This window comes from Erinaceus europaeus, chromosome 1 (assembly GCF_950295315.1).
Source record: "Erinaceus europaeus chromosome 1, mEriEur2.1, whole genome shotgun sequence".
NCBI lineage: Eukaryota > Metazoa > Chordata > Mammalia > Eulipotyphla > Erinaceidae > Erinaceus > Erinaceus europaeus.
In genome coordinates this window covers 3,530,859-3,557,134 of record NC_080162.1, presented here as the reverse complement: position 1 = coordinate 3,557,134, position 26,276 = coordinate 3,530,859, and the positions used below count along the sequence as shown (strand labels likewise).

Here is a 26,276-nt window from a genome sequence, read left to right as displayed (position 1 = left end):
ACATGACACTCAGAGCGTTAAGTGGGGTTTCAACATAGCCGCATATTTTAATTGTGGTTCATTCAATTTCTCACTTCAAATACCCAAGTATGAAGGTAGAAACGATGGTGTCAGATCAACAGAAGTCTAATTAGGATAGAATCCCTTTTCTAAATGAGCCCCAAGTTAAATTAACTCCCTCATCCCCACAGTTGTTCATAACTGGACTATTTCTCAATTGTATTTTTTACACACGTGGCAATCAAGATAAATATCTTCAGAAACACAGTCCGTTAGCTGGCTCCACCACACAAAAAGTCTAGTGACTGAAACACAGATTTGTCTTCATGGTACAAATAGAGCTCTTGGGTTCTCCTTTTTCTCTCCTCCTTGTTCTTACCACCTGCTTCTATCTCTGCTCTACAGAGACATATGTCATTTATCATGTACTTGAATATTAATTCTTTAAATAAGGGGCACTGAGCACAAGAACAGGATGAGACCATGGGCCCCTCCGAGGCACAAGTTCCCCAAAGTCTTAACACTCCAGCCACCCACAAGACAACTTTATTTTAGTGTTGACAATAAGCCTTGTCATCCCGGCCAGAAATGCCAGAGCCCAGTGTGGGAGACTCCAAGGAACAGTGCCGTGAAACCTTTTGTAGAGACTGTGTGTCCCTCATGTGATGGGAACTTCGGTCACCCAGGGAAGAGAAATGCATTCCAGAGGCTATTTTCTTTTTTCTTTTTTTTTATTTAAGAAAGGATTAATTAACAAAACCATAAGGTAGGAGGGGTACAACTCCACACAATTCCCACCACCCAATCTCCATAACCTACCCTCTCCCCTGATAGCTTTCCTATTCTTTATCCCTCTGGGAGTATGGACCCAGGGTCATTGTGGGATGCAGAAGGTAGAAGGTCTGTCTTCTGTAATTGCTTCCCTGCTGAACATGGGCGTTGACTGGTCAGTCCATACTCCCAGTCTGCCAGAGGCTATTTTCTAACAGCAATAAATTTCTCGCCAAATCGCTTGGCAGAAGTGGTCATTTGAGGCCTTTAACATAAGTTTCCAAATATCTATAAACTATGTATTATATTCCTCTCCCTTAAACAGATGCATATAAGACTTTCTTTTATTTTTTTAAAATTTGAATCTGATAATACTTAATAAAGGTATTTTCTTGGTAATATTCTTTTTTCTTTAAATATTTTAATTTTATTTGGGTTTTTTATTATTGGATACAGAGAGAAATTGAGAAGGGAGAGGGAGAGATAGACAGACACAGAGAATCAGAGAGACACCTGCAGCCCTGCTTTACCACTTGGCGAGGCTTCCCTGCAGGAGGAGACCGGGGGCTTGAACCTGGGTCCTTGCTCATTGTAATGTGAGTGCTTAACTAGGTGCACCACCGCCTGGCCCCTCTTGGTAATATTCTTAACAGTAAACATGATTCTAACAGTAGGTGTTCTTCACCATTCAGATAGTGTGTAACAATATACTTAATAATATCAATCATATACATCCCAAATCTTACAAAGACATTCCGAGTTTTCTGATGAATGAGCTCCTGGGGGAAAAGAAAGTAAAGATGAATAAGCATCTCGATCAACACTTGCCTACGAAGACTTTAGGAAGTGCTTCAGGAGAGTGTCACCTGCAGGAAAAGCCCTTCTCTGAAGCCTTACTCTTTCAAAAAAAAAAAAAAAAAAAACCTGATAGCAAACGTTCCACCTGACAGAACACAGAATATAAAAATACAGACAGAACTTGAGAAAGAACACAGCTCAAAAAGCAAAAAGCAGGAAATGAAAGCAAACACCTGGGAAACGCAGAATGCAATGCCTCAACAGGCCAGGACCTCTGGGTGTTTCAGATCCTTCCCTCACAATGAACGTACCAGGTGTACTCAAGGTACCAACTGCCAACCTTCCTAACCCTGCTTAATGGGCAAGTGGTAGCTCTGAGTAAGAGGGCAAAGGAAGGATCACACAAAGGGGTGGGGCAGATAGCACAATGGTTATGCAAACAGCTTCTTATGCCTGAGACTCTAAAGTCTCAGGTTCAATCCCCTGCACCACCATAAGCTAAAGCTTAGCAGTGCTCTGGTGTTTCTCTCTCTCTCTCTTTGCATCTCTCTCAAAAATAAAATAAATAAAATATTTTTAAAAGGGTCACATCAGTCCAAAGAGCTATTTGTCACAACTGCTAAGTATCACATAAGCATAACTACTAAGTGTCTTTTCAAAAAAAAGACATCTATGCTTGTGGGGAAAATATATATATTTCACTAACCTAAGATCCCTAAAGTAGAATATTATCTTTTGAACATGGTTGTAGATAAAGGTTTAAAAAAACTGAACTATAATAAAGATCTTTAATCTTTATCAGATTACATACAGACTCTTTCATTCCACCATTAATAAAAAGCAAGCAGAGAATTATGCAAGAAAGGTCTAACCTCTGATCTGCCCATGCCATCCAAGTGTCAAGTGTGATTCTGGAATTATTTAGTTGGTTTGACGTTATACTAACACAGTCTCCATGATCAATTATGCCAACAAGCCATATTACTCATATGTCAGCTTACAATACTTAGATAACCACTTACAACAAGAAACTATAGCTTAGAACCCACTATTTAAAGCGGCAATGGCAATATGAGATGATCTTGAAAAACAAGGTCAGAAAAGAAAACACAAGTAGAACCTGAACTGGAATTGGCATATTGCACCAAAGTAAAAGACTCTGGGGTGGGTGGGTGGAGAGAATACAGGTCCAAGAAGGATGACAGAGGACCTAATGGGTTTTGTATTGATATATGGAAAACTGGAAAATGTTATGCATGTACAAATTATTGTGTTTACTGTTGAACGTAAAACTTTAATTCCCCAATAAAGAAATTTTAAAAACGAATTAGAAAATAAATAAATAAATAAATAAATAAAGTGGCAACCAGTTTGCCAGTTGTGCAACAGCCATGTTTTAGAGTTAACAATGCCAGTGAATCTGTTCTGGTTAAACCAGTGTTGGCGATTTTATCACAAACTTCAATCTAGCTATTTGCAGAAGACAGAAGACACAAAAGTAACTATTTCTAAACAGGTTAGTGATTTGCCCAGAATGATGTTAGAGGTAAATATTTCAGTCTTCAGGCAAACTTGAGAAAACAATTTTCACAGCTTAGATAGCAATGCAAACTTCATGCTTAAGTGAGGCAGAGACCTGACTGTGTCTTTCAGCGTTGGGCTTGGCTTACAGGCAACTTCAGGATGATTTTATTCTATTTTATCTTATTTTGTTTTATTGTTCTGTTTCATTTTTTTAAATTTCCTTTATTTACTGAATAGAGATAGCCAGAAATCAAGAGGGAAGGGCATGATAGAGAGGGAGAGAGACAGACAGACAGAGACACCTGCAATACTGCTTCACCACTTGCAAAACTTTCTCCCTGGAAGTAGGGACTGGGACCTTTGCATATTATAACATATGGCTCAAGCAGGTGTGTCACCATCAGGCCCCGGATGTTTTTATTTGTCACCTATTTGTTTTATATTGATCAATAGTCAAAAATATAAGTGCACCTTCGTTTTCAGAATCTACATTTATCATTTATGAGATACAAAGATAGCTTACTACATAAAAAAGCAAAGGAGAAAAAGTGTGGTCGTAAGAGCTATGTCATGAATTTGTGTAGGACTTTAACAGCTGTCTTCTTTTTAAGACATTTCTTAGAGGTGCAAAGCAGAGCGCTGAGATTATTAAATGAATGTAACAGTGGCACAGCATTAAATAGTTTTCCTGGTGATCAAATTATTCTGCTTCAATTCTCTTTCAGTTTTTCTCATGATTAATGTTAGTTGTTATGTCTTAAAACAATTTTTTTGTCCCTGCTATTTTTTTTTAAACAATGAGAACAGGACTAATGATTAGTCCTCTCAGCAGATGAAGTCTAGTTAGCATTTGATTATGATTTTCTTTTCTTTCCATTTGTGAGAAATCACACAGATATTCCATCAGTAAATTACGTGTGACACTGTGTGTGTGAATGTTTTTTTTTATTTATAATTTTATGTTTTATTTCTCTTTTTGTTCATCACTGGGATGTCACTGCTCCAGGCTGACTTCTTGATATAGAAACATCTGACAGAGACAGAGAGAGACAGAGAGAGACAGAGAGAAATAACTTTCTCTCTTCAGTGCAGTAGGGGCTAAGCTCAAACCTGGAGAGTCCCTGCTGAAAATAAGTTTCTTTAAGGAACAAACAGAATTAGTGCAAAGAAGGTCACCAAGTCAGGGCCAGGTGATGGTGCACCTAGTTAAGTGCACATGTTACAATGTGCAAGGACCCAGGTTTGATAGCACAAGTAGTGAAGCATGGCTGCAGGTGCCACTCTGTCTCTCTCCCTCCCTATCATCCCTTTCCCTCTCGATTTCTGCCTGTCTTTATCCAATAAATAAATAGAGATAATTAAAAAATAAATAAAAAGAAAGTCACCAAGTCATTAACAGAATAGGTGTAATGTATACACAATTGCAAATGCATTGCTTTTCAAATTAGTTATAGGATCCTTCCCCTTCAAGATCTTATTGACTAGTTCAAAAATGTCCAAACTGAGTTCAAAAATGAACATTTACCCTCATTTCTTTTTTTGCCTCCAGGGTTATTGCTGGGGCTCAGTGCCTGCACCATGAATCCATTGCTCCTGGAGGCCATTTTTCCCCCTTTTGTTGCCCTTGTTGTTGTAGCCTTGTGGTTATTATTGTTATTGTTGATGTTGTTTGTTGTTGAATAAGATAGAGAGAAATGGAGAGAGGAGAGGAAGACAGAGGGGGAGCGAAAGACAGACACCTGCAGACCTGCTTCACCACCTGTGAAGCGACTCCCCTGCAGGTGGGGTGCCGGGGTCTCGAACCGGGATCCTTATCCTTATCCTTGCTCTTTGCGCCCATGGGCGCTTAACCCAATGCCACCGCCCGACCCCCTACCCACATTTCAATATGATGTCAAAGTCAGCCTCCCTTTCACAAGCAGTCTAACACCATCACATGACCTTTATAGTCACCTAGTTAAATGCTATCGCATGTAAATGTAGGAGTTGAAGTCAGGAAAGATTTAATGTCTCGTCCGGTTCCCTGATTTGTCAGAATTGAAATGATGAGAGTGTGGTAAGTAGAGAGTAGAGACAGCACTCAGGGGCAAGCTGGTTCAGCTGGGAAGATGAGTGCCTCACCCTAAGAAGGAGCCGGGGTTGGGCATCAAATAGAATGACCACTCTACGGAGGAAGCACAAGGCTGTGGCTCTTTGTCCGGCTCTCTGGACCACCAGCTCACATCCCAGTGTCAGAAACACGGGCCTGGATGGGATCATGGCACTAAAGCCTGATTTGCATATGATGCTCATGTTCTAGTTCCTCTTTTTGCTTCTAACTATAGTTCCACTTCCCTACAAATCTTAACCCTATTGTCATTGCTCTTTCGAATTTTGGAAAAATATTTGCCATGCATGTCTTAAAGGCTTGCAAAGATCATTAAAACATAACTATCGCACAATGATGTGTGTGTGTGTGTGTGTGTGTGTGTGTGTGTGTGTGTGTGTGTGTGTGTGTGAGTGTGTGTGTGTGAGTGTGTGATGGTATATAGAAAGAAAGAAATAGAAATAGTGTCTAATGAAGAATCCATTAAATCTCACAAATCAAGAACTGGAAAAAAACAGGATAATTGCTACAAAGTCAAAACATTGTCATCAATTGTGTGACCAATTTCCAGGGGTCTGATCAGAGAGGCACTTTTCTGGTGCTGGTGACTAGCCTATCTGTTGATGTTGAAAATGTTGTCAAGCATTGATAGTGTTTCCAGCACCTTGGAGAACAGGAGCCAAAAACAAAACAAACACAGTCCACTGGGAAATGAGTTGGGGGAGGACATCTAAAAGCAGTTTGAAATGGAATATTTATAATTGCTCACCTTTTGGGCAAGAAAAGACAAAGAACTAAAGAAAACCATAAAAATGATTACGGGTTTTGAAATATAATTTTGCCAAAGAACCATTGAAGGAAATCACTAATGGGGGAGAGGGGCAGTTGACTATCAGCTGATTAATCTGTATCCTTTCCGTTGCTACAGGGGCTCATTAATGGGAGCAAGTCACCTAGTCTCCATGTTTGGTGACGTTGAGCAGTGGAGTGGGCTTGATACAAAACACGTAGAATCATGAGACTTTCATGTCTGAAAACTCAACTCCGCTTTCGAGCACTGTATATGTCATGAAGTTCTCCAGAACAAGACTCACAAGGCCTTTTAGTAATTTTTTGATATAAAATAATGAAAGCAGTGTGGCTTTAGGCAAGGCAGATATCTCTGGGTCGTTTTTCTCACTTGTGATACAAATATTTTGAGTAATATTGGGTTATCAGAAAAGTCCTGACATACTTTTCTGTTTTTCTACGCAAAACTGAACCATGACTTTTCCAAAGACCCGGTGCAAAAACCAAAGGCTCATAATAGCAAACCCCATAACAAGATTTAAACTTTTTTGTCTTCATAACTTTATGCTTATAAGACTTTAAATGAGTGGTCCGGGAGGTGGTGCAGTAGATAATTGGACTCTCATGCTTGAGGTCCTGAGTTCAATCCCCGGCAGCACATGTACCAGAGTGATGTCTGGTTCTTTCTCTCTCTCCTCCTGTCTTTCTCATGAATAAAGAAATAAAATCTTAAAAGCCTTTTTTTTTTTTAAAAAAAAAGACTTTAAATGAATGCCGTATCTTGGATTCCTCCTCTGTAAAGTGAAAATAATAGTATTACCCTACAGATTTTTGTTTTTTAGATTAAATGAGTTAGCATATGTTAATATTCAGCAGAGTGTCTGACTCCTTTAGGGTAAACTGGGTTTTTTCCCCTTTTTGTTGCCCTTGTTTTATTGTTGTGGTTGATATTATTAATTATTGTTATTGATGTCATTATTGTTGGATAGGAAAGGGAGAAATGGAGAGAGGAGGGGAAGACAGAGAAGGGGAGAGAAAGACACCTGCAGACCTGCTTCACCACCTGTGAAGTGACTCTCCTACAGGTGGGGAGCTGGGGCTCGAACCAGTATCCTTAAGCCAGTCCTTGCACTTTGTGCCATGTGTACTCAACCCACAGAACCACTGCCTGACCCCCTAGGGTAAACTGTTCTTTTAGCTATCATTGCTATCATATATAATGGCAATTCAATCCTGTCTGATTAAGCAGGGAAAAAAACTTATTTAGGAAGTTCATAAAAAACTTAGATATACAGATCCAGTTTTAAAAGCAAGCTTTCACTTGCAAATTTGAAAACGACAGTACAAACCTGAAATAATAAAATGTACTATCACCAAGTGCTCAACAGAAAGGTCACATAATTGCCATCTCTTTGTGGGGACTCAAGTGTTACCTTACTTCATTAATGACTGTCTCTGCTATAATGGAAGCAGATCCCTGGTGTTATTAACTCCTAGAGAAAGCATCGTGGGCTGATTTCCCAGTAGATAAAAAGTTCAGATGCTAGGTAGCCATGAAACTTACAGGTTAGGATATGATGTTCAGGAGTGAAAGAAGCCTATATGATCTGAGGTGAAGAGATGATATTCACAATCTCTTACGAAGAACTCTGTGGTTACATTCTGAAAAGATTAAAGTATCTGTCACACAAGAAGCTTTCACATGCTCTCGGAATGTACTAGATAGGTTCTATGCTGATATTTAAATAAAACCACTGGATTTGCAGCTATAATTAGGCCTTCAATTCTGAATTTGCCAAGTTTAAAGATTTTCACTTATCCTTGTAGGACTAAGTTCAAGTAAATTATTTCTAAGTCTTCTACTAGAAAAAAATAAATAAATAAAAATAAAAGTTCCCAGAGTTGAATGAACATTTTCTCAAGGAAAACAAAGACCTCTCTTTTATTCTCTCTGGACTATTAATACATGTACAATTCTTAGAGGGAACACATATCACTAGGACAGCCAGGAGGAGAAAGAGCAGTTAGAACTGTTTTATTTTCAACTCTCCAGCTATAAATACCCAGCCTAAAATACCAGCCACCCAGGTCCCCACTCTGCTATCTGAGTAATGGACATCTATTCTAACCCCATGACTAATGCCCAGCGCCTGTCATAAATTGGCCTGGATCACTGCCCCAGTGCATTCCAAGCCCACTGGGCAGGCTCACTTGCACCCCACCCTGTGCCTGAACTTCATGGCATTGCTGAACTCATCAGATGCATCATGACCTTAGAATATATTCTTGGGGATTTTCTTCCAAGTGTTTATAGAAACCAGAGGAAGAAAATAAACTCTCCTGCCAGTTATTTGGACATATAAGAAAGCTATTTCTTCAACACAGAGAAAACAGCTTCATGCCATTTACAGCACTTGCAGCAAAAGAAAAGTTGAATGTCAATTGAGAAAGATCAATCTGTTGACCGTTTGTTTATTTTATATTGTTTTTTAAAAAGAATTTTCTTCCCACATCATTTTTTTTTCATTTTCCATTTTATTGTCCTTGTTGTTTTTCATTGTTGTTGTAGTTATTGTTGTTGTCATTGTTGTTGGATAGGACAGAGAGAAATGGAGAGAGGAGGGGAAGACAGAGAGGGAGAGAGAAAGACAGACACCTGCAGACCTGCTTCACTACCTGTGAAGCGACTCCCCTGCAGGTGGGGAGCCGGGGGCTCAAACTGGGATCCTTATGCCCATCCTTGTGTTTCGTGCCTCGTGAGCTTAGCCCGTTGTGCTACCAACCGTCTCCCCGTCTGTTTATTTTAAATCAGACAAACTTTGTGAAAGAATTTCTGGAATGGTCACAATAGGATTACAGAGAGATTTGGTTTTCTCTATGTGGTGAACAAAGGCAGTACCAAATTTATGTCAGACTTACTCCAGTTACGTGCTGGGTAAGTATGTCCCTAGACATTTCAGATACATACAAACGGCACTACAGGGGTCATATCATCAGCTAGATAAGGAGAGTTGACCCAGGCAGGTGAACTGTAGTTTGGCATAGATACTGCCTCTCTGCAAGCAACAGATATAAGATATGCCCCCGGGAGTCTGGCGGTAGCGCAGCGGGTTAAGCGCACGTGGGACAAAGCACAAGGACCAGCAGATGGATCCTGGTTTGAGCCCCTAGCTCCCCACCTGCAGGGGAGTCGCTACACAAGCAGTGAAGCAGGTCTACAGGTGTCTGTCTTGCTCTCCCCCTCTCTGTCTTCCCCTCCTCTCTCCATTTCTCTCTGTCCTATCCAACAAGGATGAAATCAATAATAATAATAATAACTACAACAATAGTAAAAAGACAACAAGGGCAACAAAAGGGAAAATAAAATAAATAAAATTTTAAAAAGTTTAAATAAAAGAAGATGTGCCCTTTCCAAAAATGTGTATAAAAAGATTGGAAATTGGAAAGGGTTTTCCAGATGGCAGAGAAATTGAAATTTAATGGAATCATATCTATTTTTTCACTAATAGGTATTTAAATGTATGGATCTGTTAAAAGACCCTGCATAAGGTAGGCACTACGCTGAAGGGCCAGGAAAATAGACTGCCTGGTTTCAAATCCTCAGTCAGTAATACCAAAGTTCTGTGACTTAGGTAATCTTGTAAGCATATAAACATAAAAAAAAAAAATACAAGAACTCTTGAGACAAACATTTAAATATTTAGTCAGCTAGAAAGATACTCAGTTGTGCAAGTCAGAAAGTAAGGAAGGTGAGACAGGGCATGTGCCTGACACCTTCACCTACACATTTAGACCCTATAAACGGCTAGGAGTGAGGAGGTGATCACAGCCACTGATAGAACTTATGGCCATGTGGTCCCAAAAACCTTTGTGCCTCTCCCCCACCACATTGAAGGACGTTTGGGGGACCAGGTAGTGAGTGGTACAGCTGGTTAAGTGCACACATTACAGTGTGCAAGGACACAGGTTCAAGCCTCTGGACTCCTCTTGCAGGTCCCTGAAAGCTTCAGGAGTGAGGAAGCAGGACGGTAGGTATCTCTCTGTCTCTTTTTCTATCTCCCCCCTCCCCTTTCAATTTCTGCCTCTATCCAAGAATATATATATTTGAAAGGCATTATGATGCTATAGTGTTTCATTCTCTCTTCCTCTCTATCTAAAATAGCTATCTCAGGGGTTGGGCTGTGGCACACTGGGTTAAGTGCATATAGTATGAAGCACAAGGACCCATACAAGGATCCCAGTTGCAGCCCCCGGCTCCCCACCTGCAAGGGGGAAGCTTCATAAGCAGTAAAGCAGGTCTGCAGGTGTCTAACTTTCTCTCTCCCTCTCTGTCTTCTGTTCCTTTTTCAATTTCTCTGTCTTACTCAAAAAAAATGGGGGAAAAAATGGCCACAGGAACAGTGGATTCATAGTGCAGATACCGAGCCCCAGCAATAAACCAGGAGGCTAAATAAATAACTAAAGTAGATGTCTCTATCGAAAGTGAAATAATAAAAAGTTATTGCACTCACATATAAAAGAAAGGGAAAGACTGCCTTGGTATACGTAAAGATTTAACAGTGAAACTAGAAGTTGCTTTACTTTAATTTTAAATAACTATTATAAACACCTTTAAATAACTAACATGTCTTCAAAATATACAGTTTGAAAGGGATAAAAAGAACTTTAATAATAACTCCTTCAAGATAAATCAAGTGACACATTGGGGAATTGTCCTTGTTATCTTATATATTAATTTTTCAACAGTGTATATCATCTTATAGTGTGAAAGTGTTTGAGTATCAACTAGAATTCATATAGACAGTTGGTCTCTTACTTTTTCTTTCTCCAAAAATCATAGTACAGGCAGAGAATTTTGACTTTATATAAAGAAAAGTTCATTTACCTTCCCCTAGTCAATGAACTATTTCAGACCAATAGTGGTGAATTAATCCACCACTAATGGGAGATTTCTAACCTCTAGAAAAATACACTCATTACCAAGCCAGTCCTCAAAAAGAGACACTGAGTTTACCAGTAATTTAGACAAATTAGAGGGAGTGGAGATGGGGAAAACTAATTCTATTTGGACTGAGAACAGTAATGTTACAGAATATTTGAATCCCTCCCCACCCCAAAACCCCCAAATTAACTAGTCTACGCCTTCAAATTATGTAATGCTGCATCTATATAATGCTTCTATTTAGGACATCACACTGCACAGACGCGAGAACAGATTACTGCTCTATACAGCTCCTGACTAGAGTTATTAAAGTGTATTTGGTACATCATCTTCATTAATCAGTAACGATATTATTGCCACTTTGCTTATGATAAAACTGATGTTCAAAACCACTCGCACAAGGGCTCACAGTTAGTGATTTGTTGGCATCAAGAGCCTAGTTCAGAATCCATGCCTCCACACCACATAGCCTTGAAGGACGAATGAGATCCCCGAGTTCAAGTTATAATCAAACCTTTCCATCATCGGGTTTTGGTAATATTAAATGACAACAAGGAATTCAATAACCTGCTATATTTATGTGGCATCTTACCAGTTTTCACAATGTGTGTCTTGGCCGAGCACAGAGCGTGGGTTGAGGTTCACACAAGAGACTTTGCTGGCTCTTCTCTGACCAGTGTTCCCCTGTTACTTCACTAAAATAAATAGTATTAATATGAAGGGATTTCAAAATATAGTAAACAACTCAATACTTTGTTTTCTTTTCTCTCTCGAACACAAATCACTCTGGATTTGCAGGAAAATGGACAAAGGAAATATGGTGGTCCTCCTCCCGGCTGGGATGCTGCCCCACCAGAAAGGGGCTGTGAGATTTTTATCGGAAAACTTCCCCGAGATCTCTTTGAGGATGAACTTATCCCATTATGTGAAAAAGTGAGTTCAAAGTGAATGATATACATCGCCCCACCTTTTAATAGAAAAGTGCTACTTTCTCAACTTTGACTTTGTCAGCCTCATTCTCCGTTGTCGGTGATGGTTTCTGTTTCATCTGCCATGCCCTACTCCAGAGCAATGACAAAGCCTTCTCAGCACTGGCAAGGCTCATTTTACAATCACTGCCATGATTCAGTTCTGTCCTATAACTCTTGCGGATGACTTTCAAACCTCTATCTCCACTCCTCTATCTCCACTGACAAGAGCATCTGTCTCACTGAGGACTCACTGAGCCTTTCAATCTAGGATAGAACGACAGCAATCTGCCTATAATATAATAATATTGTTCGAATTTGATATTTAATATGAGATCATAAGGATTGCCATTTTGGAGGCCAGATGGTAGCACACCCCGTAGAACACACACACTCCCATAGTTCAAGGACCTGGATTCAAACCCCTGGTCCCCACCTGAAACAAGGAAAGCCTCACAGGCAGTGGATGGATGCTGCGGGTGTCTCTAAGATCCTCAAACAAACAAAAAGGCTGCCAGGGATAGTGGAGTCAGTGTATAGATTCTGAACCCCAGCAGCAACCTGGTGGCAACGAAAACAGACTTACACTCATGGTGACAGAATTAAATAGTCTTCTTTATATATTTGTACTGTTATTTGATTTTAGAGAAAGACCAGAGCATGCTCAGTTTGGCTTATAGTGGTGCTGGGGATTGAACCTGGGACCTCAGAGCCTCAGGCATGAGAGTCTTTTGCATAATCGTTACGCTGTCTTCCCCAGCCCTAAATATTCTTCTATAAGTCTGAATTTCGTATTTGCTTTAAAATATCGACAGTGTTAACAACAAAGTTTTTCAAGGGAGCATAGATGATTATTTTTAGTAGTTTACCAAGTAGTATTTGGGCAACCATACTCCTAGGAGATTTCGTTAAAAAAATGAAAGTTTTCCTTATTTTATGTTCTGCTAGGAAATAACGCTTATTATAGTGATGGTCATCATATTGTTACAACCCACTTACCCCAAGAACAAACCCAGGAAAATGTGTAGAAAGATGGGAAACAGACATTTGATTAGCTACTGCAGAATGGGACACTAACCCAGCTTGGGTTAACAACGTGTTGGTGCATCAATCAACACTGTATGCCCTAATGCATTCCTTTGCAGCATTATTACCTCCCCCAGCTTCTCAACCGGCTGGATACTTTGGGGGCTCACAATCTTATTTGGACATCTAGTAATAGATAAAACAATATTTTAAATATATCTTTTCTCATTCTCTAGTTATTTAACTACTGATAGAAATCAGCCCATCTCCTGTCTGAGTTTAAGATGGCGATGGCGGGGGTTAGGGAGAAGATTGGTTTCCCTTGTAAGATAAAGTTCTTTGTATAAGTTTGTTGAACTCTTTTCCTGGAAAGCTCCCTCCCCTCCCCACCGTAGGAGGGGGGATGAAACGCTAACGTCTGTTCTATTCTGATACTTTATATATTAATATTTTGAAAAGGGAACCGTCTTCACTTCTTATAATCATAGTGCAAGTTCTTATCTTTCCCTGGCAAGTATCTGCACACCACTCCCAACTCCAACTTAAGTCCTCTTCTGCCATCTTGCACTGAGTCCCCAACATCCCCTAGCCCTACCCCAGCATCCTTGGCTTTGTTGCAAAAGACTATGCCTAGTCCAAGATTCACCCATGCTTTTCTTTCTCTTCCCTTCTTTGACTTTTAGAGTCACCTAATAGGAAATCGCCTGCTACTCTTTAGCTTTTGCTTTCCCCAAAAGCAAAAACTCACTGTGTGCATACCTGTATGGACTCAATTCTGCAAGGAAATTATCTACTAGATTTAACTGCAAGGAAATTATCTACTAGATTTAACCATGAGCTTCAAGAGGGACCAGCAGCTGTTTTCTAACGAGGAGAGAAACAACACTGAATAACTTTGAATGGGTTGAGGCTGAAGTCACGGCATGTATTTAATGATGCCTCTTCTCCCTACAATGCCCTCAGATCTCTTTGGACTACTAAGTCTCCATGTCTGGAAGCTAGAGAATATTTGAAGTAGAAGGAAAGCTGGAGTCAGAGTACTTCTACCTGTACAGATCCTAGCACTGAGGCAGTTGTGTTAAGACTAACATTTCCCTCAAAGCTACAGATTTTTTTCTTTTGTTTTTATTTATGATTCACAGTACATTCCAAGATTGTAAGATTACAGGCTATAAATTCCACAATGCACCCACCACCCAAGTTCTGTGTCTACCACCCTCCCCCCTCCCAAAGATAACTACTATAATTCTCACAAAGTCTTCGAAATAGTCTGCAACTTTCTTGTTGTTGTTTTTTTTTTTTGATTGTTTGATTTTGCAAGTTCATGTGTATTAGTTCTCTAGATTGCACATGAGTGAAACTATGTGGTAGTTGTCTTTTATCTCTTTACTTATTTCACTACAAGTTACAAATTTAGACAACAGGGTTCCCCAGGCTATCCTCGGAAATGCCTGTTCTATTGATCAATGAAGTGTACTTTTTGAAGACAGATTTATTGTCGGGTCCGTATGACATTGTATAAATCCCCAGATAATTGTGTGATGAATGGTCACTCAGTCTATCAGAAACATATTCTGTTAACTCATATTATAATGTACCTTGTACTCATTCCTTAATTTTGCCCATGAGCAAAATCATGGGTCTAAGACTAGTATGAAAACGTGTAAATCTTTCCACATATGCCAAATATGTCAGAACAAAGGCTAAGGCTTCAAAAACTCTGTGTGTGTATACACATTTGCAAGTATAATTATAAATGTCCTTTTTCTATTACTTGTAGATTGGGAAAATTTATGAAATGAGAATGATGATGGATTTTAATGGCAACAATAGAGGATATGCTTTTGTAACATTCTCGAATAAACAGGAAGCCAAGAATGCGATCAAGCAACTTAATAACTATGAAATTAGGTAAGACTCCCTTTTTCCGCACTGAAAGTAAATCAGGTAACACACCTTTATTTCTCCTCCTACCAAACTTATCTTGTTAGAAGATAGGATATACAAAGCATCCAAGTCAAAAACAAAACATGCTAGTTTTTCACCTTGGAGAAAGCCAATTTAATGAAATAGTTGTTTCACATCAACACTATATAAGATGGTTAACTAAGTTCTAGCATGTTCAAAGAAATACAAACCATTTAATTATCATATTTCTCAAATATCTGCTGTTTCATACTCTTATGCTCCAGGGATTTGGGCGGTAGCACAGTGGGTTAAGTGTATACTCTTATACTTCAAAATATGGGAAATAATAAGATATATTCCATACTTATCTATCCTAATAGTATGTATATATATATGTGTGTATATATACGTATATGTGTGTATATATACATATATGTGTGTATAAATACACATTTATGTGTGTGTATACTCAGATTTATATTATTATTTTAAAGAGGATTAAAATATAAAACTATGAAGAGTGACAAAGTAAAGAATGTATGGCTACTATGACATGGTGTATTTAAGGAAATACTACACAGGATGGTAAAATTTGATCTGAGACTTGAATAACAGTCAAACTTGGAGTGAAGTCAGTCCACCCAAGAAAAGCATAGTAAGAGCAATGAGCCAAAAATAAGTGGAATTTTGATGTCTTAGAAGGAAAAAAAAAATCCTGCATGGCTAGACCCAAGACACAATAGCTGAGGGCAATACAGTTGGAGAACTTTTTAGTTCATGCTTAAGAATTTGGATTTGGGTCGGGGGGGCACGTGGTGGTGTAACTGGCTAAGCACTCACACTACAGTGCACAAGGACCTGGGTTCAAGCCTCTGGTGCCCACCTGCAGGGGGAATCCTTAGCGAGTAGTGAAGCAGGGCTGCAGGTGTCTCTCTGTCTCTCTCCCTTTCTATCTCCCCTCCCCCTCTCCATTTCTCTCTGTCTCTATCCAATAATACATGCATAAAAAAAAGGTATGAAATAAGCTGGATTATAGGGGCTGTGTGGGGGCACCCCCAGCAGAGCACACACATTACCAAACATAAAGATCTGGGTTCAAGTTCTGGTCCCAACCTACAGAAGAGAAGCTCCATGAACAGAGGAGTCGTGCTGCAGGCGTCTCTCCACTCTTCCTCCTTCTCTTGCTTCCTTCCCATTACTCTCATCTTCTTTCAAAAGCACAAAGCTGGGGCCGGGTGAAGGAGCACCTGATGGAGCGGCCAAGTCACAATGCACAAGGACCCAGGTTCGAGTTGCCAGTCTCCCACCTGCAGGAGCAAAGCTTCATGAGTGGTGAAGTAGCGCTGCTGGTGTCTCTCTGTCTCTCTGCCTCCCACTCCTCTCTGGATTTCTGACTAAATAAAGATTTAAAAAAAAAACTTTAACAAAAAGCTATCATTGAAATAAAGCTGTGTAATCTTATAGTTCTATATCCCTAGGCCTTGGTATTTCATGGAGCCTGAGTCTTGTTAACAATACAGGTTATATGAAGCTTTCTTTTAAGTTCAGAGGGATATAGGAGTGTCTATGTAGGAAATCAAGAAGGCCTGTCGTTGTGATTACTTACTTAATATACTACTACCCAGTATTCCAGTCAGTTCACACTGGATCTCAGAAATAAAATGAAGGCACACAGCTACTTTAAAAAATTAAGCATCATGGGGCTGGAGAGACAGAATATGGCTATGCTAAACACTATAACACATGCTAAGGCTCTGAAGCCCCAGGTTCAACCCACAGCAACACTATAAACCAGAGCTGATCACTGCTTTGATAACTCTGAATCTTTCTCTTTGTATCTCTGTCTCTCCTTAAAATAAAATATTTAAAAAAAATAAGTAGCATAATATGTTGAATATAAAGTTGCAGAATAGACATCCCAGGTCAGTTTTGCCTTGATTCCCACTGTCGAAAGTCAGTCCTGACAGAGGACAGAGACAAAAAAAAAAAAAAAAGAAGAAGAAGAAGAAGAAGAAGAATCTTTCTTGTAGAAAAAAAAAAGAGAGAGAACAACTATAACTTGCTTGGAGTCACTGTTTCTCCAGGGACAGACATGGAGCATATCCAAAGAATGTCCAGAATTGTCATGCCATCTTTTTTTAAAGAAAAAAGCATTTACGTATTATTGGATAGAGACAGAGAGAGACTGAGAGGAGCACGATCCTGGTGAAAATATCATCTACACTACTGGCAGCTGAAAAATCCCTCCCTTTACCTGGCTGAGTATTTTCCTTGATGAGATATGTTTTCTTCTAAGGAACTACCTATTTTTAATAACTTCTGTGTCAGTGCAAAAATCATAAAGTCAGATATACAAAACATACAAACGAAAAGGAAAAAAATACTAATAAAAGGCTAAAACCATTCCTTGATAATCGCTTCCCAAAGAGAATCATTTTGACTTTTAATCATCTTCCTAGGTTTTTCTATATACTTTTATATATATATATATATATATATATATATATTTTATTTTATCTATTTATTCCCTTTTGTTGCCCTTGTTGTTTTATTGTTGTAGTTACTATTGTTGTTGTCGTCGTTGTTGGATAGGACAGAGAGAAACAGAAAGAGGAGGGGAAGACAGAGAGGGGGAGAGAAAGATAGACACCTGCAGACCTGCTTCACTGCCTATGAAGCGACTCCCCTGCAGGTGGGGAGCCGGGGTTCGAACTGGGATCCTTATGCCGATCCTTGTGCTTTGCGCCACCTGCGCTTAACCCGCTGCACTACAGCCCGACTCCTCTATATACTTTTAATGTCAAAATCTTCATCTCATCTACTCGTCTTTAAAGAAAAAAATCAGCAGTATATCTTTTTTTGTAGTCAGTAAATTTCTGTGTAGAATGGTTACAGAGAATTCAGTAATATGAATGCCCTTCTTATAACAGAGGTTCTCAGGCAAATGCTGTGTCACTCACACTATGGAACACTTAGAAAAGTCAACAGGTGTTTTTGAATGACCTAACTCGTTGGTCACTCTTCTGTTTAGTAAGCAGAAAGGACAAGCATGCTAAGACACACACTGCATAAATGTCAAAGCTGGGCATCAGTATTCTCTCGGTGAGAGGCACATCAGATCCATATGCTGAAATACTTGATTCTCTCCAGTTTGGAGGCTATTTTAAATCACAGCTATACATATCCTTAGACCAAAAAGTCGGTACTCATCTTCTTTATTTCAAAATATCACTTTCTCATAAGGGATATTATTTTACCAGAGACTTTACACACTTAACGATATATATTGCTAAATGTCTCCCAGAAAAAGTTAATTACCAATGAAGTACACCGACTTCCTAAAGGAAGAAGGAGAAGCTGGACCAGCTTGAGCAAGTCACTTAATTTCTTGGTGTTTCAAGTTCTTTATCTATAAAATGAAAGGAACACCTATTCTGCTATCTCTGTCTTGGTATGTTGGCTCTAAGATATGTGAGAAATGCATTCACTATCAAGGAATATTTTAATAGCAATCACCTAAGAGTTGCTTTTTTCTCTATTTGGTAAAGAAAGGAAACACCAGACTTTACAAAAGTCTGGGACAGTGAGTGCATTAAGGAGTGCACTAGGCAGGGACTGACAGTAACCAGATGGATTCACATCTGTTCTTAAGACAACAGCAGACACTATTCAGCTTCAAATAGTTCTCCCTTTGAAAATGTAGAGCCCAAGTTGATAGGCCTTCCATATTTTCAAAAGCAACCACAACTATCAGAAAATAATGATAATAATAACCCAAGCACCATAAAGACAAAGAACTTATTTCTCTGCTTCATACCTGGCCCAGGGTCATGCATTCCTAGTCTGTCTTAAAAAAAAATGTCATCTCACAATCAAAATACCTGTTATCTCGGCAGAAATGGGCGTCTCTTAGGGGTCTGTGCCAGTGTGGACAATTGTCGCTTATTTGTTGGAGGAATCCCAAAAACTAAAAAGAGAGAAGAAATCTTATCAGAAATGAAAAAAGTCACCGAAGGAGTTGTGGATGTCATTGTCTACCCGAGTGCTGCAGATAAAACCAAAAACCGGGGCTTTGCCTTTGTGGAATACGAAAGTCACAGGGCTGCCGCCATGGCCCGGAGAAAGCTTCTGCCAGGTTAGCCTCGCCCCCCTGCAATTCTCTGTCTCTCTCTCTCTCTCTCTCTCTCTCTCTCTCTCTCTCCCCAACCCTGGGGTGAGATGCCTTCACTCCATTGTGCGTGCCTCAGCCTGCTAAGCTCCTTGCGAAAAAAAATGAAATGCTTTATTTTTGCACTCTCTAAGATTTTGGTTGGTATAGTTTAAACTCTTCATCCTTATTATCTATACATTATATAGTGGATTCAGTTATATGAAGTTTTCACATTAGTTAAGAGAGAGAGAGAAAGAGAGAGAGGGAACACAAGCCGTCCCATGCATTGAGTCTAATGGATATGCAATTTAGAAATCAAGAAATTTCTAGTAATCAACCCCGGTGAAGACCCCACCCTCATTGTCACCAAGACACTTCCTCAGGCAAATTAATAGGAAAAATTAAGGGGGCAGGTGATAGCACACCCGGTTAAGGGCACAGACTACAGTGCATAAGGACCCAGGTTCAAGGCCTCGGTCCCCACCTGCAGGGGGAAAACTTCATGAGAGGTGAACAGGGCTGCAGGTGTCTTTCTGTCTCTCCCACTTTATCTCCCCCCATAGTTTCTCTCTGTCTCTATCCAATAATAAATAAGCAGTATTAAAAACATTATATAAAAATCTCATTCACTCTAAAATATTGGCTAAAACTCGCACAGGTTAAAGTATTTGGATTATAAAAGAATGATAAGCTAGCTCATTGCAATCACCTTCTCATGAGCATTAAACCAAACCAAAACAAACAATAAAAGCATCTAGATTTATGCTGTTTTTGTCTAGTTCTAATATATATATGGCAGGACAATCTCTGTCAAACTTTTCAAAATTGGAGGTGGACATCAGAGTGGCAGTGCAAAATGAAGAAAATAAAAGCAGACACCAAAACATTTCTAAATCCAGCAGACAGCCAAAGACTTTAAAGTTGATGTTTCCACTCAGGGCTTCTGTACTACTCGTGCATAAGTTTTCTGTCTCACTAGAAAACCTCATGGTACTTAACCTCACCTGGTTTGTGATCATGTGTTACTCTTTCTTCTCCCTCCACCTCAACAACTCTGCTGCCGGATCCTCTTTCATACCTACTCATCCTCAAGCTTCCCTTATAGTCTAGACTTGTATGCAGATGGCCTCAGATGGATGGTGGTCTGACTTAATACTTTTTAGACTTGAATATGCATTCTGTAAATGCATATGCATTCTGCATTCAATTTACAAAGTTTATCAGGATACAACTACAGATCAAGGGAGATCTGCATTTCCCAACCTTCCACTATATTAGGACCTTATTCTTCTAATTGCTATGCTCTGAACATCACCATCAGACTTATAGCCCTCAAGCATGTCTTTTCATAGAATCCTTGGAAATTCCATCTCTGTCTGTCCATAGACTGAGCAGTGTAAATCCCTTATTTACAAGTCAGACCATGAAGATTCACTGAGTCCTTTTTGCAGAAACCTGTGATTGTCATAATCCCAGTCTTTAATGCTTTTAGTCTTTGCTAACTGTTGTCCCTCCCTCCCCCACTGCAACAAATCCTCTATCAAGACAAACTCCTCAGTGTCCTAGGTCATGACATACTCATTTCTGTCACCTGTTTTCCTAATACTGCATCTCCTCCTCTAATGATGGACCTGCCACTCTCTGTCTCTGTTCACTCCTCACATCCAAAACCTCAGCCCACCCACCATTCAGTCAGGAGACTCTCTGCCACTATCTTAGCCCACATTTATCACTTTTTTTTCCTTAGTGAGTTATGAAAATACATATAAAAACATCCGAAGAATGAGGAACATTAACAATGATAGAGGGTCTAGAATTAGAGAAGGATCAGAAAAAGTTCTCTGAACTAGAAAATCCAAACTCATCATTAACTTTCCTTTCTTCAAAGAAAACAGCATAAATTTTTTTTTTTTTACCTGAGAGTCGACTAGGACAGACAGACTTGAGCAGTGGGGCCTCCAAAACAGCTTCCAGCACAAAATATCATCTTCCCCTATATCCAAGATACAGTCATATTAGGAGTTGCCTCTCTCTCTCCACTCACTTCCCACCTTCACCATGAGGCAATCCTTGTTTTCTGGACCTTTGAAATGGCCTCAGCTGTGCTAAGTATCATTCAGCTGGATACTTCTCAATCTATCTCATGAGCAGACTAGTAAGATGAAGCACAATGGTAAACAAGTCAGCTAGAGCAAACAGGTCTATTCCTACTGAGATTTAAAATTAAATGTGACCCATTTTGCTATTACTATGACCTCATTTTAGATTCCATGACAACACAAGAAAGGACTGTGATAATCATTGTCATCTGAGATCCTAGTTTGAAAGGGTGAGACGATCTTTAAGAATTAAGAAAGAAAGAAAAAAGAAATGACCTCAAGAAGCTTTTCCTCTTAACTAATTCAGATTTGAAGATAAGAAAAAAACATATGGGAGTGGGCGGTAGCGCATAAGGATCCTGGTTTGAGCCCCCAGCTCCCCACCTGCAGGGGAGTCACTTCACAAACAGTGAAGCAGGTCTGCAGGTGTCTGTCTTTCTCTCCCCCCTCTGTCTTCCCCTCTCTCTCCATTTCTCTCTGTCCTATCCAACAGCAACGACATCAATAACAACAACAATAATAACTACAACAATAAAAAACAAGGGCAACAAAAAAGGGAAAAATAAGTATATATATATGTTTCTCAGTGATCCATGACTCCACAGTCATCTCCTGGTTAATCATGGCAACTCTCTCTCAAGAAAACTCTTCTTTCCCGAGGTATATGTGGGAATCAAGTTGCATTCAGCTCAGAGGTTTATGAAGCATTTTCAGGATGCTCTGTGGGAAAGTCCCAACAGTAGTTATTCTGAACTAGAGGCACTTGGTGTATTTATGAACGTGCAGACTCCAGGGCTCCACCACCATCATTCCTGAATCAGTATGACTCCTAGAGAACTTGATGATGTAAAATCAGGGCAAGGACTAAAAATGCTACTGATCTTGGAAGCACAGTTCGAGAAATAGGCATCTCCATCAGTGATCTTCCTTGTTGGCTGCAAATATTAATCATTTTCTTTTGTTGTCCCCAAATCCCTAGGAAGCATATAAGGAAACAGCTTTCTCTATTCCAGTTTGAGGATAATTTCTGTTTCCTAGTCAGAATCATTGATTTGATCCTCAAACTTGTCTAACTTCAAAGTCCATATCCTTACATCACATTGCTTTTATTTTATTAGTGCTTTAGTGCTGACTTACAAAATTACAAGATAACAGGGGTACAACTCTACTCCATTCCCACTACCAGAATTCTGTATCCCCAATCCCTCCAATGGAAGATACAGCAGTTCTCCTAAGGTCACAGATATGGGTTAATTATTATTTCTACAACTCACATGGCACAAAGCGCAGGGAGTGGTGTAAGGATCCTGGTTTGAGTCTCCAGCTCTCCACCTGCAGGGGAGTCACTTCACAAAAAATGTCCATTTTTTTAAGGTTCCCTTTTCCTTTCCAAGTCATACCTACACCTGCTACTATATGTAAATGGTCCTGATGGAGTGAGATTTCAGCCCCCCGATCATCTTTCTTCTGTCATTTCTCCCCCTCTGGAAGTGTGGACCAAAATTATTTTGGGGTGCAGGAGGTAGGAGTTCTGGCTTCTGTAATAGCTTCTCCACTGGACATAGACATTGGCATGTCAATCCATACCCCTAGCCTGTTTCTGTCTTTTCCTAGTGGCTGAAAGCTGGTAAGATAAAAAGCAGGATAAAACAATTAATGAATAGGAACCAAAAAGTAGGACTAGAGCAAATGAGAATAGGGATCTTAGGGTGAGAGAAGCTATGAAGTATATTTTAGGTATATTCCTAGGGGTCTGTGACTATTGTAGTTTATGCTTGAGTTTGATACCTTACTTGGAGCTGGATAAAAAATATTGTCTGAATGAGATTGTGTCTGAGTTGATAAAATGGCTAGAAATTTGGATTAGGTTAGAGAGTAGTTCCTAACCTTGAAGAAAACCTATGAACAAAGCCTAGGACCCATAGCTATTCATATTTAGCACAGGAGCCTATGTGTATGAGTCCCTATCAGTATGAGTTCTCAGACCATGGTCACAGCTGGGAACATTCTAGGCTGCACTCATTTCAGGACCTGACTTCCTCAAGGGGCAGAGTAGGCTGACTCAGTCTCCCTTCAGATGTCCTCACATCCCTTTACGGTACTGACCTCCTAAGGGACTTTTTTTTATTGTTGTAGTTGATGTTGTTGTTGGATAGGACAGAGAGAAATGGAGAGAGGAAGGGAAGACAGAGAGGGGAAGAGAAAGATAGACACCTGCAGACCTGCTTCACTGCCTGTGAAGTGACTCCCCTACAGGTGGAGAGCCAGGGGCTCAAACAGGGATCCTTACGCCGGTCCTTGTACGTTGCACCACATGTGCTTAACCCGCTGTGCTACCACCCAAATCCCCTGAGGGACATTTCTATGCTTCTTGTACATCTCACATCTGTCCTCTTGAGCATTTTCAAAATTTTCAGGGTTGTGGATGTTTACCATTGTCCTATACTGGGAAGCTAAAAGCCAACCTGTTAGAATAGTAACTAGGTATATAGTGAAATTAATGAAGTTGCTTTTGTAAGTCCATGCCACTTGTAATCTCCAATTACAAAGGTCCATGGACCAATCAGAGGGAAATCAAAATGTCAGAATTTGTAGATTTCCATAAGATTACCGATCTTACTTCTGAGGATGATGTCCTCATCAACTAACTCACAAAACTCTGCAAATTTAAGGCAATTAAAATGAAAGGAAGGATAAAGTAAGGATGAAAGTAAGGTGATAGAAATAAAAAGGAGGTTAGGGAAGAAAAAACGATAGTGGAAGAAAGTATTCACTGAAATGCAATGCAGAAAAAGGAAGCTGAGCCACTGGGACACTAGGAGCCTCTCTATGTTCAGGGAGCTATGGGATCTGTCCCTTCACTGGGTTTTAGAATTTCAGAGAACAGAAATTACTGTCAATTACTTTCAGAGAACTACAAAGCATATTTTATTTGCCTTAGGTTTTTATGACCTTCAGAAGACAGTTTGCTCAGAAACAATATAAAGATTTCCTGTCAAATTTAGAAATTATATAAATATATACTAGCCTGACTATAAACAAAAAAGAAATTGGGTTAACCCTCATCTTACTCTCATGATTTCAAAATACACTCACACAAGGTATGTGCACAAAATGTGAGGAATCAAACAAAAACCCAAAAGGAGAGTTACTAGCAGTGAAACTGTCCTAGCCAAATTACTGTCTCTAAAACTCATTCTATAAATCTTCTGTGAAATGGAGAATGCCATCCTCCTTTCCAAAGGTTCACTGTGAGAAGGAACATAAGCAACATCTGGGAGACATATAGCATGATACAAAACACTCAATAAATTGCAATGTAAGAATATTTAAAAAAGGCATATAGCCATGGATAACAACTCCTCTTTCTCTAAAAAAAGAAAGAAAGTTCAATTCCTTATCATAGACTCTTTCACTGTTCTTTATCTATCTGTCTTACTAATTTGGTTTTAAAATAAAGTGCTCTAGGGGTGGGTGGTGGCACACCTAGTTTAGCGCACATATTACAATGCCAAGGACCTGAGTTTGAGCCCCTGATCCCTACCTAAAGGGGGAAAGCTTGGCAAGTGGTGAAGCAGGGCTGCATGTGTCTCTCTGTCTCTCTTTCTCTATCACCTCTTCCCTCTCGACTTCTAGCTGTCTCTATCTAATAAACAAAGATAGTAAAAAAAGATATAACATTTAAATTTTTTCTCTAGATTCCAAAGTTGGCCATGTTCTGACAAAGAACTGAAGGCCACACAGCTGAAGGGAGCCCCACTCAAGGGACAGAGAGCTAATGAGAGGTGGCTGAGTACCACTACCCCTCACCCTTATAAACCATTATGTTTATGCCTCATCAACGGCACCTGGCCACACAGATTCCAACAGATAGATTTCCTAGTGACCTTTCTAATGATTTATGAAGTCAAATTGCCTGAGCCTTATGTACACTTATTTCCTCTCTCTCCTTTTCCAGCTCACATTCAGCTACTAGCTTCACCCTGTAAGAGCCATTCCAAGATGCAAACATGACCACCATTGTCCTGGTTCTGTTTAATTTCAAGCCACATGCTACTTTCCTTTATATTCAATCCTTATAATAAGCCACTTGTCATACAACCTCTTAGACAACTCTTACATTTATTTAGAAGGCTGTTCAATATCAATAATCATCTTTTTAACATTGGTCTTGTTCAGTGAAGACTTCAGAGGTCTGTTTAATTTACAAGACTTTTAACACGAACTGAGCTGATAATAATTAACTTATGTACAACTAAGCATACTTGTGATCCTTTATTTTCTTTTTTAAAATTTATTTAATTTTAATTTAATGTGTGATCCTTTTTTAACAGGAAGAATTCAGTTATGGGGACATCCTATTGCAGTAGACTGGGCAGAGCCAGAAGTAGAAGTGGATGAAGATACGATGTCTTCAGTGAAAATTCTTTATGTAAGAAACCTCATGCTATCTACCTCTGAAGAGATGATTGAGAAAGAGTTCAACAGTATTAAACCAGGTAGGACACAGCATGGAGTATAAGTTAACCATAAGTTTAACTGCATTTACTTGTTTGATGCTTCCGATAAAGGTTGTCTTAGGGACAATAATTGCTCTTTAGCTGATGTATATTTTTTGCTAGTGTATCTTGTGGCCAATTGTATACAGTGTTTCTCCTAAAGATTATCAAAGGGTGACAGTAGTGCTGTCAGAATATTTTAGGAGACATGTCTTACTTTCTTTGTGTGATTATTTGAGTAGATAAACTGATTGAGAAGTAGGGGGTATGAAGGAGAGTGTCTAAGCCTAAGTAGTAAATATTGGATTAGATTATGATGCCTTCTTTCGGCCTTTCTACTTGCTTTCAGTGACTATGAGGTCTAAATCAAATATTAAATGACTACTGAGAACTTTTACTTTGAGATATATAGGTAGCCCTAACTTACAGATACCTGGATACATGTACCCAGCCCTCTTGGACCTAGCCTATATCTAGGCTTTGTAACTTTGTTGAAAGTGTGCCATTTAAAATGGAACTAGGTAGTCCCATGTGTTAGGAAAGATATAAGATTACTGGAGCTGGGAAGCTGACATCTCAGGCTTAGTGTCTCTGGCTACAGTGCAAAGTGAGGAGGATGTGGCATGGTGTGACGTGGTATGACAGCAGTTGTATTGATCTAGTCGAGGTTAGCAGAAGCCATCTAACAGGGTAAAAGGTCAAGGGAAGAGGTGCCA

General features: G+C 39.5%; 1 protein-coding gene across 4 annotated transcripts in view; it reads left to right on the top strand.

Moving 5' to 3' along the window:
• A1CF (APOBEC1 complementation factor) overlaps positions 1-26,276 on the top strand; it is a 92,766-nt gene that overhangs the window by 40,722 nt on the left and 25,768 nt on the right. For 3 of the 4 annotated variants that reach the window (XM_007520752.3, XM_007520750.3, XM_060188590.1), the window contains 4 exons: positions 11,709-11,843; positions 14,685-14,815; positions 18,709-18,947; positions 25,396-25,560. In XM_007520752.3, the coding sequence (XP_007520814.1) occupies positions 11,709-11,843; positions 14,685-14,815; positions 18,709-18,947; positions 25,396-25,560 (670 nt within the window). The remainder of the gene's footprint in view (positions 1-11,708; positions 11,844-14,684; positions 14,816-18,708; positions 18,948-25,395; positions 25,561-26,276) is intronic. The other variant, XM_060188611.1, reaches the window with a different exon arrangement.